At 45.6% G+C, this 18347-nt stretch overlaps 1 protein-coding gene across 1 annotated transcript in view; it reads right to left on the bottom strand.

Annotated features, from left to right (window-relative positions):
* Nucleotides 1-18347, bottom strand: part of SIRT1 (sirtuin 1) — a 500675-nt gene that overhangs the window by 209129 nt on the left and 273199 nt on the right. The window contains exon 5 of the mRNA XM_078643204.1: nt 17697-17844. Coding sequence (XP_078499330.1) covers nt 17697-17844 — 148 coding nt within the window. The remainder of the gene's footprint in view (nt 1-17696; nt 17845-18347) is intronic.

Here is an 18347-nt window from a genome sequence, read left to right as displayed (position 1 = left end):
CATTAGCAATAGAGAGGCTGCCGTGATGCCTCCATCCTCCAGGGATAGAACATTATCAGGGTCCAGATCTGGAAGCTGCCGCTGATCTAAGTCTAAGTCAGAACGTCTGATTGGCGGGTCTGCCCCCCCTGCTGCCTCCATACCCGCATTTGCTACGCATGCAGTTTCCACCAAAAGAGAGGAAAGGGGGTCACTTGGTCTATCTCCTACCCCCATACGCCCTCCGGAGGCGTTGTCCAACCCATCGGCCCCCAAGGCATTAACAGTGATATCTATAGTGGTCAGAGCTGCATCAATCAAAAAGTCGGTGGGTGAGATGTGCTCTGACTGAGGCATGGCTGTCTAGACAGGGGACTCATCTACACCGACTACAGTAGTTAGAGTAGAGGCTTGACCATCTGCCAGAGGGGTCTGGTCGGAAGGGTTTGGGACAAATGCTAGATTATCAGTAGAGGACATACCTAATACTGAAAGTGCTGGTTTACCCTGAGTCTCAGTCAGGCTCAATACTTGTGGTATTGCTTTAAAGTATGAGCGCAGCGAAGGGGTGATTTTAGAACTTAACTCAGACAAAGCAGTGGGATTACGTTTAGTCTGTGCTTTTCCTCTCACTTTCCCTCTATTGCCCTTAGTTTTAACTTCAGTTGAAATGTATGAAGAGGTTCTCTTACCTACGGGGGGCGATGCAGCAGCGTTGATGCTTATGCTAGTGCTGGCGCTGGAAGGAGTCTCCCTTGATTGTGTTTTGGCCGACAGCTTGCCCCTTCTATGATTTTTTCTCCCCTTACCTTTAGGCTGTAGCTGATAGCGCTGCTGGTAGCGCTGTGTACAAAAAGACGAACCTTCGTCGGAGTTTTCAGACCCCCCCCGGAGATATTTTGCTCTTCAGACTCACTTTCTTCATTGACAGCGCCGTCTATCTCCCCCTCAGTCTTGAAGGCATCCACTTTAACACGTGTATATGGTCTAGACGGTCGAGCCACCGAAACGCCAGCCTCAGCGCATGAAGCGCGCAACAAACTGCGAGCCTTCCTCCCACGCCGCAGCTCCAGGGCTGCCGCAGACCACCTCCGCAAGATCGGCGGGGCTATCAGGGGGTTAGAAGCTGTGAGAATAGGCAGCGTGCAGCCTCCGTCTACTCCGCCCGCTCCTTCAGCCTTGGATACGCCGGCAAACAGCCCCGTCATAGAGATTGAAAACAGACCTCACTCCTCAGTCAAAGGTATGCCGAGCAAAAAACACACAACGATTCTCAGCTTTTCTTATTGTCGAGTGAGTTAGTGTCAGCCTAAATTAAAATTTTTATAGAACGGAGTTACGCGCAAAAGGAATCCATCAAAGTCCGTCAAATTTCAGGCTCAGGCGGGGTAAACGGCAACCCGATCACGGAGCACCGCGGCAGCTCAACCGTCTGCCGCCATGTTCTCCCCCACAGATGCATACTGTTAAGTAGCATTTTCCGTTAGAGGCATATGAGCTGCAGATTGTACACTTAGCATAGACTACATAGTAGTATCCTCCTTAGCGGTGGCTACCTATATCTGTTGCAGTAGTTTGAAAAAGTGTTTTTAATACAGCCTGGCCCACACTAGCTTGTTGTTTTGCTTGCACATCTACACAATAGTGTTTTGTGAAGGTGTGTGGCGTGGCCCAAGTTGCTGCTTTGCATATGTCATCTAGAGGAATGTTTCCTAAGAATGCCATAGATGCCCCTAGTTTGCGGGCGGAGGAATGAGCTCTAGGGGAATGGTTAATGTGCGTTTAGCTATAACCAGTTACCTGCGGCCGTTATTTCTGCGCAGTGCGGGCGGTACTAGAGAGAGGGCGGGGCCGCGTCGGCCGTTGAACGTTCGCAGCACTAACGTTCAGCGGCCGACGGCAGCACTGATAGGGTTAAGGTAGCATATTTGTATACATTTTTCAATCCACCTTGCAATTCCTGTTTTAGATATAGGATTGCCTTTATGAGGTGGGGAAAAAGCTAAGTTGTTTGGTTTTCCTAAATGGTTTTGTTCTTTCTATGTAATAGAGCATTGCTCTTTTGACATCAAGAGTGTGTAGCGCTCTTTCTGCCACGGAGTCTGGTAGAGGAAAGAACACTGGTAGCTCAACTGACTGGTTTAGATGGAAGGCAGACACTACTTTAGGTAGAAAAGTAGGATTTGTTCTAAGACCACTTTGTTATGATGAATTTCTAAGAATGGTTCTTGTATGGTTAATGCCTGGAGTTCGCTCACTCTTCTGAGAGATGTGTTAGCGACTAAAATTGCTACTTTCCAAGTAAGGTATTGTAATTCACATTTGTGTAGAGGTTCAAATGGAGGGCCCATTAATCTGGTAAGGACTATATTGAGATTCCAAAAGGGTGGAGCTCTTGGTGGAATTATCCTTTTAAGTCCTTCCATTAAAGCTTTTATTGGTGGAACTTTGAAAAGCGACAGATGTTGTTGGTTCTGCAAATAGGCTGCTATGGCAGCTAGGTGTAATCTTATTGATGTATACGCTACATTACAATAATGTAGATTCCAAAGGTAACAAATGATGTTTTGAGTGGAAGCATCTAGTGGGTCAATTTTATTGTTAGAGCAATAAATGACGAACCTTTTCCATTTTGCAGCGTAACGTGGTCTTGTTGAACGGCGCCTAGCTTCTTTGATAACGTTCATACATTCTTGTGGAAGATTGAGGTATCCAAACTCTAGGATTTCAGAAGCCAGAACACCAGGTTCAGATCTGGATGTCTGATCTCTCCATGGTTCTGAGTGAGAAACTTGGGGGAGAGGTGCAACTTTTGATGTGGCAATACTGATAGTTGCAACAGAGTTGTGAACCATGGTTGTCTTGCCCATGTTGGAGCAACTAGGATCATTATCAGGGAGTGCTGTTGGAGCTTCCTCACTAACAATGGAATGAGTGGGAGAGGTGGAAAAGAGTAAACAAATTTTCCTGACCAGTCCATCCATAGCGCATTGCCTTTGGACAATGGGGGTGGATACCTGGATGCGGAGTTTTTGCATTTTGTGTTTTTGTGTGTGGCGAACAGATCTTTTTCTGGCTGTCCCCACATGTGAAAGAATGGAAGAAGAACTTGAGGATGAAGTTCCCATTCGTGGATTTATTGTGTCTGACGACTGAGCAGATCTGCTATTTGATTGTGTACTCCTGGTAGATGTTCTGCTAGAAGATATATGTTTCGCGGAATGGCCCACATCCAGATGCTCTGTGCTAGACGGGATAACTGGAGAGAGTGTGTTCCCCCTGTTTTTGTATGTAATACATTGCCGTCATGTTGTCGTCATTGTTTTTTCTGAGTAGTCCATAACCCGTGAGTGGTATGGTTTTTGAGATGTGCCCCCCATCCAGTGAGCGACGCATCTGTTAGCACTAGCTGTTGAAGTGGCTCGAGGAACGACTGCCCTTTGGCAAGGTTTTTTCTATTCCACCACTGCAGAGAGCGATGGGTGCGGTTGTCTACAAACACCAGATCTGTTAGTTGACCCTGAGCCTGGTTCCACTGATGTGCTAGACATTCTTGTAATGTGTGCATTTGTAGTTTTGTTTAAGGGATGAGAAAAATGCATGATGCCTTCATTCCTATTAGTTGCATGAACACTCTTGCTGGTAGAGTGTTGCGGTTGAAATCTTTGAACTAGTGTTTGTGTAGCTTTTTTCTTGATGAGATTGGGATAAGCTTTGGCTGTGAGAGTGTTTACTGTTGCCCCTAGATATTGCTGCATTGTAGACGGTTGGAGATGGGATTTGGCAAGGTTTACTGTGAAACCTAGACTGTGAAGCAACTGTATTGTACGAAGTGTGTGTTGCACACAGCTATTTTGAGAGTTTGCTTTTATGAGCAAATCGTCTAGGTAGGGGAAGACATGCATTTGTTGTCTTCTGAGATGGGCTGCAACGACTGCAAGGCATTTGGTAAAGACCCATGGTGCTGTGGTGACTCAGAACGGAAGCACCTTGAACTGGTAGTGTTGACCACCTAGCACACATCTGAGATACTTCCTGTGAGAGGGATGTATTGGAATGTGGAAGTAGGCGTCTTTTAAATCTAGAGTGGAGAGAAAGTCGCCTTGCTGCAGTAATGGAAGCACTTGTTGTAGAGTGACCATGTGGAAGTGGTCTGCTTGAATGTAACAGTTTAGCCGTCTGAGGTCCAGTATTGGTCTTAGAGAGCAGTCATTCTTTGGGATAGGGTAGTACAGGGAGTAAACCCCTGTCCCTTGATGAACTAGAGGAACTGGCTCCATTGCATCATTTTGTAACACTGCCAAGACTTCTTGTTTGAGTAGCGTGAGATGGTCTAATGACATTAGGCGCTGTCTTGGAGGAATGTTGGGGGGTGTAGAAGTGAGTTCCAGACAATAACCATACTGGATAATTTGTCTTACCTGTCTGTTGTGATGAATTCCAGACAGGTAGGAACTGTGAGATGAGGGGAAGCGTAGGGAAGTCACTGTTTATTATTATTAGGGGAGTTGCGGGTGTTGTTACCTCTGCCTCTACCCTTGTTGTTGTTACCTCTATAACCTCCTCTATTGTATCCCTTAGAAAAGGAGCCTTCGTTGGGACTTTTACAGGAGGATGTAGGGTGTTCTGATGTGCTAGTTTTAGACCCTGCCCTGCAAAAGGAACGACAAAAGGAACCTCTGGCAGATGGTGATTGTAGGGCCCCCACTGACTTTGCTGATTCTGTATCTTTTTTAATTTTTTCTAAAGATGCATCAACTGCAGTTCCAAAAAGGTGCTGTTGATCAAATGGTTGGTTTAGGATTGCATTTTGCACCTCTTGCTTAAAACCAGACACTCTAAGCCATTCGGGTCTACGTAGTAGCACACTAGTATAGCAAGTGACGCGGTGTCTGCTGCATCTAGCGCACATTTTATTGAGGTATTAGTAATTAGTTTCCCTTCTTGTACAAGATCATTAGCTTTGTCCTTATACTCTGGTGGAAGATGTTGAATGAGCTTCTCGAGCTTGTCATAGTGAGCCCTGTCATATCTTGCTAACAGTGCTTGTGTGTTTGCAATTTTCCATGAATTAGCAGCCTGAGACGCCATAAGTTTACCTTTCGCAGGAGGTGGTATGTCCCTGATCCCTGGGAGTTTGCCCTTTTACGTGCATTGGCTACTACTTATGAATCTAAGGGAAGTTGGCCCTTAATGTAGACAGGGTCACTAGGAGCTGCTTTGTATTTTTTATCCACTCTGGGGTTAAGAACCCTAGCTCTGTCTGGGTCATTAAACACCCCAGGAGCATGTCTGATAAGGCCTTGTAGCATAGGTAAGGTGTAGATTTATGCGGTTGTGCAAATGTTTCTAACAAAACATTTTCTTCTACAGGGTCTGCATGAAGTTTCACTTTATGATATGTAGCTGCTCTATTATTAAGCTGTGCAAACCCCACAATATCATCTGGTGGGGATGGCTTTGAAGGATAGAAATCCGGATCATTTGTTAGATCAGGATCTGTGTTATAATCGTGCCATGGGTCTGGCTCCTGTGATGAATTAACAGGACTTAATGGCATTACATCCTCATCTAAATCTCCATGTCCCTGTGAATCATCAATATCCTGTAAATCTGGAGAGTGTGGTGGTCAAATTAGTAAGTTAGGGTTAACAGGTGGTGGAGGTGAAGGTGGAGGAAAAGTGTTAGTAGATATATGAATTTTCTTTGGAGGAACTGGAATTTGGGGTAAATGTTCTGGTTTCCTCTTTGCAGGTAGCTTGGTGACTATATGACCAGTGGTTGGGTGGATAAATATAGTAGTCTGCTTTGGATCTGGGGAGAAAAGTTTTTCGGACTCCACAGACTTGCTTGGCGTCGAAGAATTGTCCTTAGGAACTGATTTTGGGTGTTTTAGGGCAACGTCCGGTACACCAGCTTAACTCGGTACCGACGTTTTCGGTGCCTTGTGTTTTGATGGTACCAAAGTCTTTTCTATATGTTTTGGTGCCGAATGTTTTTCAGTTTGTTTCGATACCGAAGTCTTATCAGGTTTTTTCGGTGCTGATGGTTTATCCGGTTGTTTTGGTGTCGATGGCTGATCAAGTTGCTTCGGCGGCGACTTTTTATCCGAGTCTTTCAGTACCGAGAGGTCTTTTATAGGTTTCGGCACCAAGTGCTTCGTCGGTGTCGACGGAAGAAGGCGTGGCAACTCGGATGGTTGTACCTTCGGTGCCGAGGGTGGTTTTTCGGCGCCGTGGGTTGGTTCGAGCCGGATGGCTTTTGTCTGTCTTTCGGTGCCGAGGGCGGGGCCTTCGAAGTCGTGGTACGATGCAACCCTGAGCCTGAAGGCGAAGGTGTTACCGGTGCCATTGTTTTGGGCTTGGTTGGGGCTGGGGTAGGGGTTTCAGTACTCACATCCCTTTGAGCAGGAGTGATGTCCTCATCGGCATCGGAGACGTCTGCTTGGGAGTCCATGATTTCTTCTGGCTCCGGAAGGTTATCGGGACCTGGATTGAAGATGTCCGGGATGGAGCCTGAGCCTCGCTGCATGCCTCGGCGTCGAGCTCGACGATCCCGGATAGTCTTTTTCGATTTAAATGAAAGGCAGGCTTCACAGTTGTCCTCTCGATGCTCTGGAGAGAGGCACAAATTCCATACAGGATGGAGGGCCGAGTGTGGAAATTTAGCACCACACTGTGGACATTTCTTAAAAGGAGTACGTTCCATCAACGTCTGTCTGTATCGGCGCGGATAGGGCCAACGGCCAGCGTCGAGGTTTGCAGGCGTCAAAGAGAGATGGAGGCTTTCGTGGTGCGCGTCGAAGGCACGCGATCGAAACAATACCGTTGGTGAATGTAACTGCGCATCGGAGGGGTCTGGAAACTGATCCGAACCACAGCAAGTTTCATCCGAACCCGATGGCGGAAAAAAACAATCTAACGATGAAGCTGAAGCCAATTCACACTGTACACCGAAGGAGGAGTCACCGGTCTCGTGACTAAAAGACTTCTTCGAAGACAAAAACAACATGTAATCATCCGAGCCCAACACCAGATGGCAATCTATGCTAAGTGTACAATCTGCAGCTCATATGCCTCGAATATGCTACTTACCAGTATGCATCTGTTCTTGGCATGTAGAGCTGCAGAGTTACACACTGTTGCATAGATTGCCATCTAGTGTTGGTCCTGGATGTTTGCACTTGTTTTTGTCCCGAAAAGTTCTTTGGAAGTCACGAGATAGGCGACTCCTCCTTTGGATCACATTGCGCATGGGCATCGGCTTCATCCTCAGATTGTTTTTTGCCAGTAGGGAAATGATGGAGCTTTGTAAGAAAAAGGAAGGATGTCCATGTAAGCTGTATCTAATTAAGATAATACTGGAACAGATAAAGGTAGCCGGGGAGGCGGGTGGGCGTGTGTAACTCTGCAGCTCTACATGCCAAGAACAGATGCATACTGGTAAGTAGCATTTTCCGTTCGAGGCATATGAGCTGCAGATTACAGACAGTTGCATCAATTATACAGCGGTACCCCCTCTTAACAGCGCCCACCAGTGTCTGTTGCAGTAGTTTGAAATAGTGCTTTGAGTACAGTCTGGCCCACAGTAGCTTGTTTAGTTTGCACATCTACACAATAGTGTTTTGTGAATGTGTGCGTTGTAGACCATGTAGCTGCTTTGCAGATGTCATCTAAGGGAATGTTCCCTAAAAATGCCATTGAAGCCCCTATCTTACTTGTAGAGTGGGCTTTAGGAGGAACAGATAACGTACGTTTAGCTTTGTGGTAGCAAATTTGTATCAATTTCACTGTCCATCTAGCTATCCCAGATTTTGATATAGGGTTGCCTTTGTGTGGTGGTGAGAAAGACATGAAAAGTTGTTTGGTCTTATGAAAGGGTTGTGTTCTCTCAATGTAGTATAGTAATGCTCTTTTGACATCTACGGTATGAAGAGCTCTTTCTGCGCCTGTGGCTGCGAGAAAAATATGGGCAGTTCCACAGATTGATTGAGTTGCAAGGGAGAAATGATTATAGGAAAGAATTTAGGATTAGTACGGTGAACAACCTTAATATGATGCATTTGCAGGAAAGGTTCCCGAATGGTTAGTGCTTGTAGCTCACTAACTCTTCATTGAGAAGTAATAGCTACTAGGAACACAACCTTCCATGTTAGGAATTGCAGTTCACATTTATGTAAAGGTTCAAAGGGAGGTCCCATTAGCCGTGTGAGATCAATGTTTGAATTCCACACCGGTGAAGGTGGTGCTCAGGGAGGAATTATTCTTTTAAGGCCTTCCATAAAGGCTTTTAAGGCAGGTACTCTGAAAAGTGATAGATGCTGTCTATTTTGTAGATATGCTGCTATGGCAGCAAGATGCAGTCTAATAGGTGTGTAGGCTAAGTTACTTCTTTGGAGGTGTAGTAAGTAGCCTATGAAGTGTTGAATAGACACATCTAGGGGATTGATGTTGTTTTGACAATATATTACAAAACGTTTCCACCTGGCTGCATAGCATGCTCTAGGGGTTGGACGTCTAGCTTCTTTAATGACGTTCATGCAGTCAGGAGGAAGGTTAAGGTAACCGAATTCTAGGACCTCAGGAGCCAGATCGCAAGGTTGAGCTGAGCTGGGTCCGGGTGTCTGATCTCTCCGTGGTTCTGAGTTAAGAGGCGTGGAGATAGGTATAGCTTTTGGTGCTGTACTACGGAAAGTTCCAGCAATGTGGTGTACCGCGGTTGTCTGGTCCACGTCGAATCAACTAGAATGAGGGTTAGGGAATGTTGCTGTAGTTTGCGCACTACTAGTGGAATGAGTGGGAGAGGCGGAAAAGCGTACGCAAATCTGCCTGACCAGTTCATTCATATCACATTGCCTTTGACAGTGGGTGTGGATATCTGGCGGCGAAGCTTTGGCATTTTCGTGGGTGGCAAAGAGGTCTATCTGAGGTTGCCTCCACTTCTAAAAGAACGGTTGAGAACTTGTGGATGAAGTTCCCACTCGTGGATCTGTTGTGTCTGACGGCTCAACAGATCTGCCATGGTGTTTTGTATCCCTGGAACATGTTGGGCTAAGAGGAATATGTTCTGAGGTATAGCCCACCGCCATATGTTCTGTGCTAGCTGAGAGAGTTGCAGAGAGTGTGTCTCGTCTTGTTTTTGTATGTAGTACATGGCTGTCATGTTGTCCGTGCAGACTAATACAGTCTTGCCTGATATTTGTTTTTGGAATGATTTTAAGGGTTGGAATATGGCTAGTAACTCCAGGTGGTTGAGGTGGAGTAATTTTTGTTGTGGTGTCCACCTGCCCTGCATGGTCTGTTGCAGTAGGTGAGCTCCCCAGCCGGATAGCGATGCGTCCGATGTCTAGACTATCTGAGGAACTGGCTCCAGGAACGGTCGCCCTTTGAAAAGGTTTTTGGTGTTCCACCACTGCAGAGAGCAATGAGTACAACCGTCCAACACTAGATCTGCTAACTGACCTTGAGCCTGGTTCCATTGGGATGCTAAGCACTCTTGAAGGGGACGCATCTGTAGTCTTGCATGAGGCACTATGAATATGCAAGAGACCATCATCCCTATGAGTTGCATTAACACTCGAGCTGGAAGGGAGTGTTGTGGTTGAAATTTTGTGAGAAGAGCTTGCATGTTTGCTATTCTGACAGGAGAGGGATAAGCTAGTGCTTTTCAGGTGTTTATTGCGGCACTGAGGTATTGTTGTATGTGGGACGCTTGCAGATGGGACTTGGTTTGGTTTATTGTGAACCCCAGGTCGTTGAATAGTTGGATAGTGGCGTGAATGTGTTGTACACACTGGTTGTAAGAGCTGGCTTTTATGAGCCAGTCATCTAGATATGGGAAGACGTGAATGTGCTGTCTAATTAAGAGTGCTACCACTACTACTAGGCATTTGGTAAACACCTTTGGTGCTGTTGTGACTCCGAATGGGAGTACTTTGAATTGATAGTGCTGACCGTCTATTACAAATCGGAGATAATTCCTGTGACCGGTGTGAATGGGAATGTGGAAGTAGGCGTCCTTGGGATCTAGAGTAGCAAGGAAGTAGTTTTGTGAAAGAAGAGGAAGGACCTGCTGGAGTGTGACCATGTGGAAATGGTCTGACTGTATGTATATGTTTAGGGGTCTGAGGTCTAGAATAGGCCTTAGAGAGCCGTCCTTCTTTGGGATAAGAAAGTACAGAGAGTAAACTCCCTTGTTTTGTTGGTGCAGGGGAACTGGTTCTATTGCACTCTTTAGTAAGAGGGATATTCCCTCTTGCTTTAGCAGTAACAGATGCTTTTGTGACATTGGACACTGTTTGGGTGGTATGTTTGGGGGGAAAGATGTTAGTTCGAGACAGTAACCCGATTGAATTATTTGTCGCACCCACCTGTCTGATGTGATGATGGTCCAGACAGGAAGGAATTGTTGCAGTCTTCCCCCCACTGGAGCGGAATGGTGAAGGAGAAGTGGAGGAAAGTCATTGGGTAGGGGTGGAGGCAGAGCGGGAGTTGTTAGTTTTGCCTCTGCCTTTTATTGTTACCCCTGTAACCTCCTCTTTGGTAGCCCCTAGTGAAGGTGGATTGGCTAGGGGTTTTGTAAGAAGTGGAGGGGCTATCCGAGGAGTAGCCTCTAGTGGTGACTCTGTAGGATGAGCGACAAAAGGAGCGTCTGGGAGCTTGCGACTGCAAGGCTCCCATAGATTTAGCTGTGTCGGTATCCTTTTCATTTTCTCAAGGGATACGTCAACATTAGGGCGAAATAGGTGTTGCTCATCGAATGGTTGATTGAGGATGGAACTCTAAGTATATCAGGTTTTAAACCTGAAGTCCAGCCAGGCATACCTACGCAAAAGGACGCTGGTGTTAGATGCTGCATTATGGATTCCAGTGTGGTCCTAGACAAAACTCTAAATGTCAATTAATGTGAATCTTAATTTTTAGACTCGGTTCAAGTGGATCAAATATACCGTTTTGCCCCTAATGACCGGTGTCGGTGGATCCTTCATCTAATAGAGTAACTCCAATAAGGTAATTTGATTACGGCACGCTAACGGACTAATGTCAGTCTCTTTACTGGCTTTGGACTTAACCTCCGTTATGTTTGTTCCCGTATAGGTCCCATAAACAGTGCCACCATTTCGAATGACCTCCCACATCACCACCTTGTAACCAGATCCGGGTGAGTTACACTTGTGGTATATACCCTGAGGGGTCTCATTTTGAATTCATTAGAGCCTTTTTTAATTAAGAACTAATTTGGGCCCCCCTTTTTTCCCTTTTCATTATCTAGAACGACTCATCTTGAAAACTTTTTTAATCATCCCTTCTTAATTGGATTCAAACGGACGCATCAATTAGAGGTGAGTCCCAGGACGGTTTATTAATTGATACTCGGTCGAACAGAAATTGGACGACTGTGCCTTGGGGGATGGGCTTACAGTCGGTTTCCTTTTTTGTTCTATCCTCTTCAGGTGGCCCGTCCAGCCGAATTGGCGTGACACCTCCACACAAATTCTGTGGTAATGTACCCAACACCTTCTAACTTAATTACTAAGGAATTCCTTTGTATTATAAGTAAATCTAATCCGCATTTAATGACCTTTTAGGTCCCCCCTCCCCGTCCCCCCGCCCCCCCCGTTACTGTCCTGAAGAAGACCCGCAGCAGAGGTCGTGAACTTCCCGTATTGCGCCAGGGTCGAAACGTCGACGATGACGCCCCTTTTAGTTTGAGGCCTACACCATTTATTCCCTTGTCCTCTGTGAAATAATGTATATAGAACTGTATGGGTAGGCTTTGGTTGTGCAACTTAATTTGTCCTTCAGTTGTACAGAATTACCTTAATCTTGTGCCTTGAGCTTTTCTTCTCTCTAATTCACTAGAGCACCCCTTTTCCTGCTCTCCCCTGACCTTTCCACTAATTATCTTATGAATATGTAAATAAAATTGTGATACAAATGTGATAACTAGTTACATGTTTTTTCTTTGATATAGTTGTGTTGGGTTTACTGCATTTATAGCGTAATATGCAAATAATATATCTCCTCCCCTTGGTTACAGATTAAATCTGATTAATTGCTTTGTGAAAAATTAAGATTCACATTAATTGATATTTAGAGTTTTGTCTAGGACCACACTTTCTATATATACTATTCTCCAGGTCCTTTGACTTATTGGGTCTACCCCATTGTTTTCAATGGTGGCATTATAGATTCCAGCTCATCATAATGTGCCCTGTCGGACCTTGCTAACAGCGCTTTAGTATTGGCGATGCGCCATATGTTTGCTGCCTGTGACGCCGTTCATTTGCCAGAGGCGACAAGGAGTTTAGACTCCTTATCTGGTGAGGGGCCTCACCTGATGTTTGAGACTTGGCCCTTTTCCGCGTATTGGAGACTACAAGGAAGTCTGGGGGTGCGGGCCCCTAATATAGACTGGATCTGTAGGGGCAGCCTTAAACTTTTTCTCGATTCGGGGGTTGAGGACTCGAGCCCTGACCGGATCTTTAAATACCTTTGGTGCATGCCTAATGACCCCCTTAAGCATGGATAGAATTGAAGTGGACCTTTGTGTGGTGTTGAAAGTGTCCATTAGAAAATCTTCCTCCATTGTGTCTGTATGTAGGTCAACCCCATGGTATTGGGCAGCCCTATGGATGAGTTGGTTAAATCCCATAGTGTCCTCTCGGGGGAATGGGGGGGGGGGGGGGGGGGCAGAAGGCCTGGAGGGATATATATCATCCTGGGGAGCTATAATCATCCCATGGGTTAGGTGAGTCAGAAGGACTAGGGTTCCCTAATGGTTCATCCACACCTCCCCCTGTATCATCAGAGGTGCTATCATCATGTCCTACCTGAGTAGGGGTTGGTGTAGGAGAGTGAGGGGAAGGGGAAGGGAAAGGGGAAGGGGAAGACTTAATGGAGAGGTTGCCATGTCTCTTTTTAGGATGAGGAGCCGGTGCAGGCGCATCAAGTGGTCGTTTCTTGGAGCGAAGAGCCAATTGACCAGTGTTAGGATCTTTCACAAGAGTCTTTTGGGTAGGATCTGGTCGAAAAAGTTATTCTGTATAAGGCAGATCTTTCGGTGTCGAGGCCTTTGGTACCGGAGGCTTTTTCGGAACCGACTTGGTAGCTGTTCTAGGTTTTTTTGGCTTCCAACCGTGACCTTTTGCAGTGTCTTTGGCCGACAGAACGTGTTTTTTTCGGTTCCGGGGCCTTTTTCGGCTCCGAAGCATGGGAGTCGGGCCCATTGGTGGTGGTGTTGTGGTCAGCTCCGAGTCTGTTTTCGGTGTCGAGGAGCCGGTGCCAGTCTTCGGCGCCGAGTGCTTGGATGTCGAAGCAGTGGTTGGCGTGGATGAGGAAGAAGATGGCTTCTTTTTCGGTGCCGGTAGGTGTGTGTCAGCACCGGGGGTAGGCTGACTCGAGCCTGAGGCGCCTGAAGGCTTGCTAGGCTTCTTTACCGGGCCCAAAGGCGTGGCATGGGAAGCAGTCTCTCGGTGTGCATCTGGGCCCGAAGGCGAAGGTGTGACCGAAGCCTTTTTGGAGGGTGTCGAGGGAGGGTCGGGGTCGACGTGTGTACTTATGTCCCGCTGTGCCGGAGTGATGTCCTCGACGTCTGAGTCCTCGGCTTCCGAGTAGCTGACGCCTTCTTCGGCCCACTGATGTTCTGGCACGTTGACGCCCTCTTGAAAGATGTCGTCGGGGATCGAAGATGACGAGCAAGCCATGGTCCTTCTAGGTTGTCGGTCCCAAATTGTCTCTTTGGAGCAGAAGGATGCGCAAGCAGAACAGTCCCTGGCCTCGTGCTCTGGTGAGAGGCAAATGTTGCACACCTCATGGAGATCGGTGTGGGGAAACTGCGACCCACATTGAGGACACTTTTTGAATGGCGTCCTTTCCATGAGCCAGAAGATAAGGCCTAGGTAGGCGCGAAGGCCTTCATCGATGACCGAAATCGAAGACTTTGAAGTTGTCAAGACTTGCATCGAGAGGGAAACGCGTTCGAGACAATACCGTCGAAACGGGTGAGGGATTGCGTGCCGAAAGAAGAATCGGTTCCAGACCGGAGCGCAGGAAAACCCTCAGAGTCCAATGGCGGAAAAATACAATCTGAGGATGGAGCCGATGCCCATGCGCAATGTGATCCAAAGGAGGAGTCACCTATCTCGTGACTTCCAAAGAACCTTACAGGACAAAAGCAACTGCAAACATCCGGGCCTAACACTAGATGGCGATCTATGCAACAGTGTGTAATTTGCAGCTTATGTGCCTCGAACTTGGGTTGTTAATTAACTGGGGCATAAGCCCTGGTCAAGCAGCAACCACAATCCTTATCAGGACAAGGCACAAGTAACCCCAAATTAACCTGTGCTCACCCCCTTGGTAGCTAGGCACAAAGCAATCAGGGTTAACTCGGAGGCAATGTGTAACTACTTGTGGAACACTTCCAACAGTAGCACAGTGAAAACACCACAAAAGGAGCCCACAACAGATTAGAAAAACAGAGTGTTTGTTAATGAATAAAACAAGACCAAAATGACAATAATCCAATTAGTGGAACCGGACATACTGAATGTGAACGTTTTCAGTGAAAATAGCGCCAAAAAGGACAAATCGCCAACTGAGGTTATCTGGTCACAACAGACCAGGACAACCTTACAAGTGCAGTCAGACCACGATAGTGCGCGGGCCGGCTACAGAACCAGTTAAGCCCACTGAACAGAGTACCTTAAATCCTGGTTGCGGAGCGTTGGTGGATCTGCGTCAAAGTTGCACTGTGGAGCTGAAGCGATGAGTCAGTTCAGAGATGCAGAGAGGATACAGTGCAAGGTCCAGTTGAGTCGTGGAGAATCCCGTCGGTGAGGCTTACAATGTGAAGTTCAGCATCGGAGATGGGACATACAGCAAGCAATGAGTCAAGCTGCGAGGGTGTGATGCAGAGTTGGTCGTCAAGGATTCCGTTGACAATCTGCAAGGACCTGGGCTGTGGAGGCACAACGCCGTCAGGGCAATGCGGGTTTTTGTGATGGGTCCAATCTACTCAGCAGCGGTGATGCATTGGTTCTGCTAGAGGATGACTTGCTCAGCCAAGCAGATATGTTGATTCCGCTGGCAAGCACCTTAGGCGCACTTCCATGGGTCAAGGACTGGGACTGCACCACTTGACATGGTACTCACAGATGGCAGACTTCAGGTGAAAGAAGGCTGGAAGCCTGTTATGACCTTGAGGCTTCAGTTCAGGAGGTCAGCCAATCAGCTCTTGAATTCATTCTGAGTTCAAGAGATGTAGGTCCAGTCCAATTCCCCTTAGCAAGAGGGCAGCAGGTCAGCACAGCGAAGCAGAAGTCCAGCAGAGTGCAGTCGAGGAGAGAGGCAGTCCTTTGTCAACACAGCAGGTCCGGAAGCGTACTGAAGTGGGGGTGTCCGAGGTTCTACTTTTACACAGCTGTGCCTATGGAGTGGAGAGAGGATTCTAGAGGTATGCCTCTGAAGTGCACAGATGACCTGCCTTCCCTGGCTCCAGGCTAAGTACAGGGGGGAATGCAGTCCTTTGTCTGGAGACAAGACACAGCCTATTCAGGTGTAAGTGAGGCTGGGCCCAGTTTCTCCCTACCTCCCTTCCTGCAAGTGATGGCCCATTCAGTCACACTTGAGCTCCCATTGTGTGTGGAGGACTAAATAAAACCCAACTGTCAACCACACCCAGCCATATGACCAGAGACAGGCAGCAGGCACCAAATGGCCAAGCAAGAAAATAAGAAATTTCGAAAAGTGGCATTTTCAGAATTGCAATTTAAAATCTGACTCCACCATAAGTTAGGATTTTAAATTGTGGTTCCGGAGACACCAAACTTGAAGGTGTCATCTCTTACCATTTGGAAATTACACTTATAAAATGTAATAAGCAAACTCCAATTGTATTTTATGGGAGAGATAGGCCTGGCAAAACTACCAGGCAGGCCTCGAGAAATCCACTCGCCCACTTGATATGGCAAGTCAGATTTTATCAGTGACAGCTATTTTAGGGCCGACTGGCCCATTCTGGTGAGCTGACAAAGAACATGTGTTCTGTGATCTCAAAGTAAATCAATAAAAATACCTTTCAATGTTGTTTTTTTATCTTATTTCAATATTGTTTTATTATTTTATCACAGTTGTTCTGTGTTGAGACAGAGGTCAAATAACGGCTTATGTCTTACAATTTGCATTCATAGAATGAAAGTAAACAACCTCCAGGATAAAATAAGCAGCATAATTAGAAGATTTTGTAAAGTGAACTGTCTGACAATCATTCTTACAAAGAGTATGAAATGAAAGGCTGTAGAATGGCCGGTATTTTTCCAACACAACATTTAAATAGCTTGTAATTCAAAAGTACAAACACTTCAAAATATATATATATAGTAGTTATATAAGCCCTTATTTTAAAATCTGTGCAATGAATAGGTGTTTAATAGGATGAAAACAAACCAGAACACTTTACTTGGTGATGTGCTAATGAAACATTTTTGCTGAAACCCAATTTCCACAGATTGTTTATACACAAAATAGCTTTATCAGTAAAACTGCATGTTAGTGGGAAGGTTTACGGCCAATTTAATTGAAAATTATGCAGTTTGGAGATGCCAGTTCGCTACCAAATCATGCTTTAGTAACAAATTTAGTAATAGTGAGTTTTTAAACATGAACTGAGGACCATTCCTGTCCCCGTCCTGATGGCAAAGCTATTAGTGAACTGGAAGGCAGTCCAGGGGTTATGTGCACCTTGTAAGTGGGCTAGATCCTTATCATACTTGGAGAAAACAGACAAATAAAAATAATTTGTACAGCAGACTTGCATATTTGAAGGTGTTCTAAATATGTGATAATGAAGAAAAAGGCGGATCTGTAAAATTAAATATTTGACCAGATTATGGATTAAGTACATTACAGTTGGGTCGAGTAGATTATTCAAGTCACTAGACCAGGAAGTCTAGTACCATTTATAGGCCTGCCAGGACATGTCCTTTTTTTTTTTTTTTTTTACATGTTCTGCTTTTTGAAATACATTGCACCCTGCCCACTAGGCTGTAGAGGGCCTACCCTAGGGATGACATGTATAAAAAAAGAATGTTTGGGCCTGGCGGAAGGTTTATTTTTCCAGGTCGAAATGATAGTAAAAAATGCTCTCACAGGCTCAGCAACGGCAGACCTGAGACATATTGAGGGGCTACTCAAGTGGTCGGCACAATCAGTGCCGAAGGCTCACTAATCGCATTTAATTTACAGGCCCTGGATACATATAGTACACTTTCCTAGGGACTTAGAAATGTATTAAAAAGCAAATTGGGTATGATCCAAAATTACCATGTTTAGAAGAGAGTGTACATACACTTTAGAACTGGTTAGCAGTGGTAAAGTGCTCTAAGTTCTACGGCCAGCAAAAATGTATTCAACAAAAAGTGTAGGGTAAAATCGAAGGTTTGGGGTGATCCCGCAGACAGGGCAGAGTCCAACGGTCATGCTGTGCATAAGATTCAAACAAAGAAAATATAAACATCATTAAAAGGTTACTACAATGTTATGAATTTAATAAATGGCTCATGAACATAGCAAGTACGATATTGGATGGAAACTTGTCAGCAGAATCCAATTAAGAAATTCAGTATGGATGTGATCTAAAGGCAACACCTCTTTTATAGCAGTCAAGCTAGTAGACTGCCATACATAAAACTTCGACCTGAAAATGCATGTACTCACCATGACATTGAATTACTCTTTGGATTCCTGCAACCTGTTCCAAAGTATCAATATTCTGTGTGTAGTTTCTAAGTAGTTTTCTATCCTTATCCAACATAGCTATGAACTTGTGACATAGCGATGGCTGGAACTGGCCAGGATATATCTCCTAAACAAACAATCCATTTGAACAATAAATTACAGAGCAAAATGAAGAGGTTGCACACAACAATGTTATCTATTAAATATAATTCTATAGTCCTTCATAGTTCTACCTACTTAAAAGCACACACTTAGCAAGTGGTTGGAAACCTCCACCATATTAGCCATTTCTATTTGTTCCTAGTTTACATGTTGGACAAGAAACAAAACTTGTATGACATTCCATATCAACACTGAAAACAGTGATCCTTCCACAAGGCAATTCTTAAAATACACCACGCAAAACATTGTATACTCTCTCCATTTACTTTGGGGCATTTAATGATCATTCCATGAAGCAGACTAGCTTTCTCAACAACTGAAAGGATGGGGCGTAAGGAAGTTGTAAAGCTGAGGCAGACCAGAAGGTGAAATGCAGACTTGTGTGTCTATGCCAGAGATCAATATATCCATATAGTGCAAGGAGGTGGAGGTCTTGCAGGACAGTGAAGCCTTGCTAGGGGGCAGGAT

Source organism: Lissotriton helveticus, chromosome 5_1 (genome assembly GCF_964261635.1).
Source record: "Lissotriton helveticus chromosome 5_1, aLisHel1.1, whole genome shotgun sequence".
Classification (NCBI taxonomy): domain Eukaryota; kingdom Metazoa; phylum Chordata; class Amphibia; order Caudata; family Salamandridae; genus Lissotriton; species Lissotriton helveticus.
Note: the sequence above shows the minus strand (reverse complement) of the source record. Positions and strands in the feature narration are given on the sequence as shown.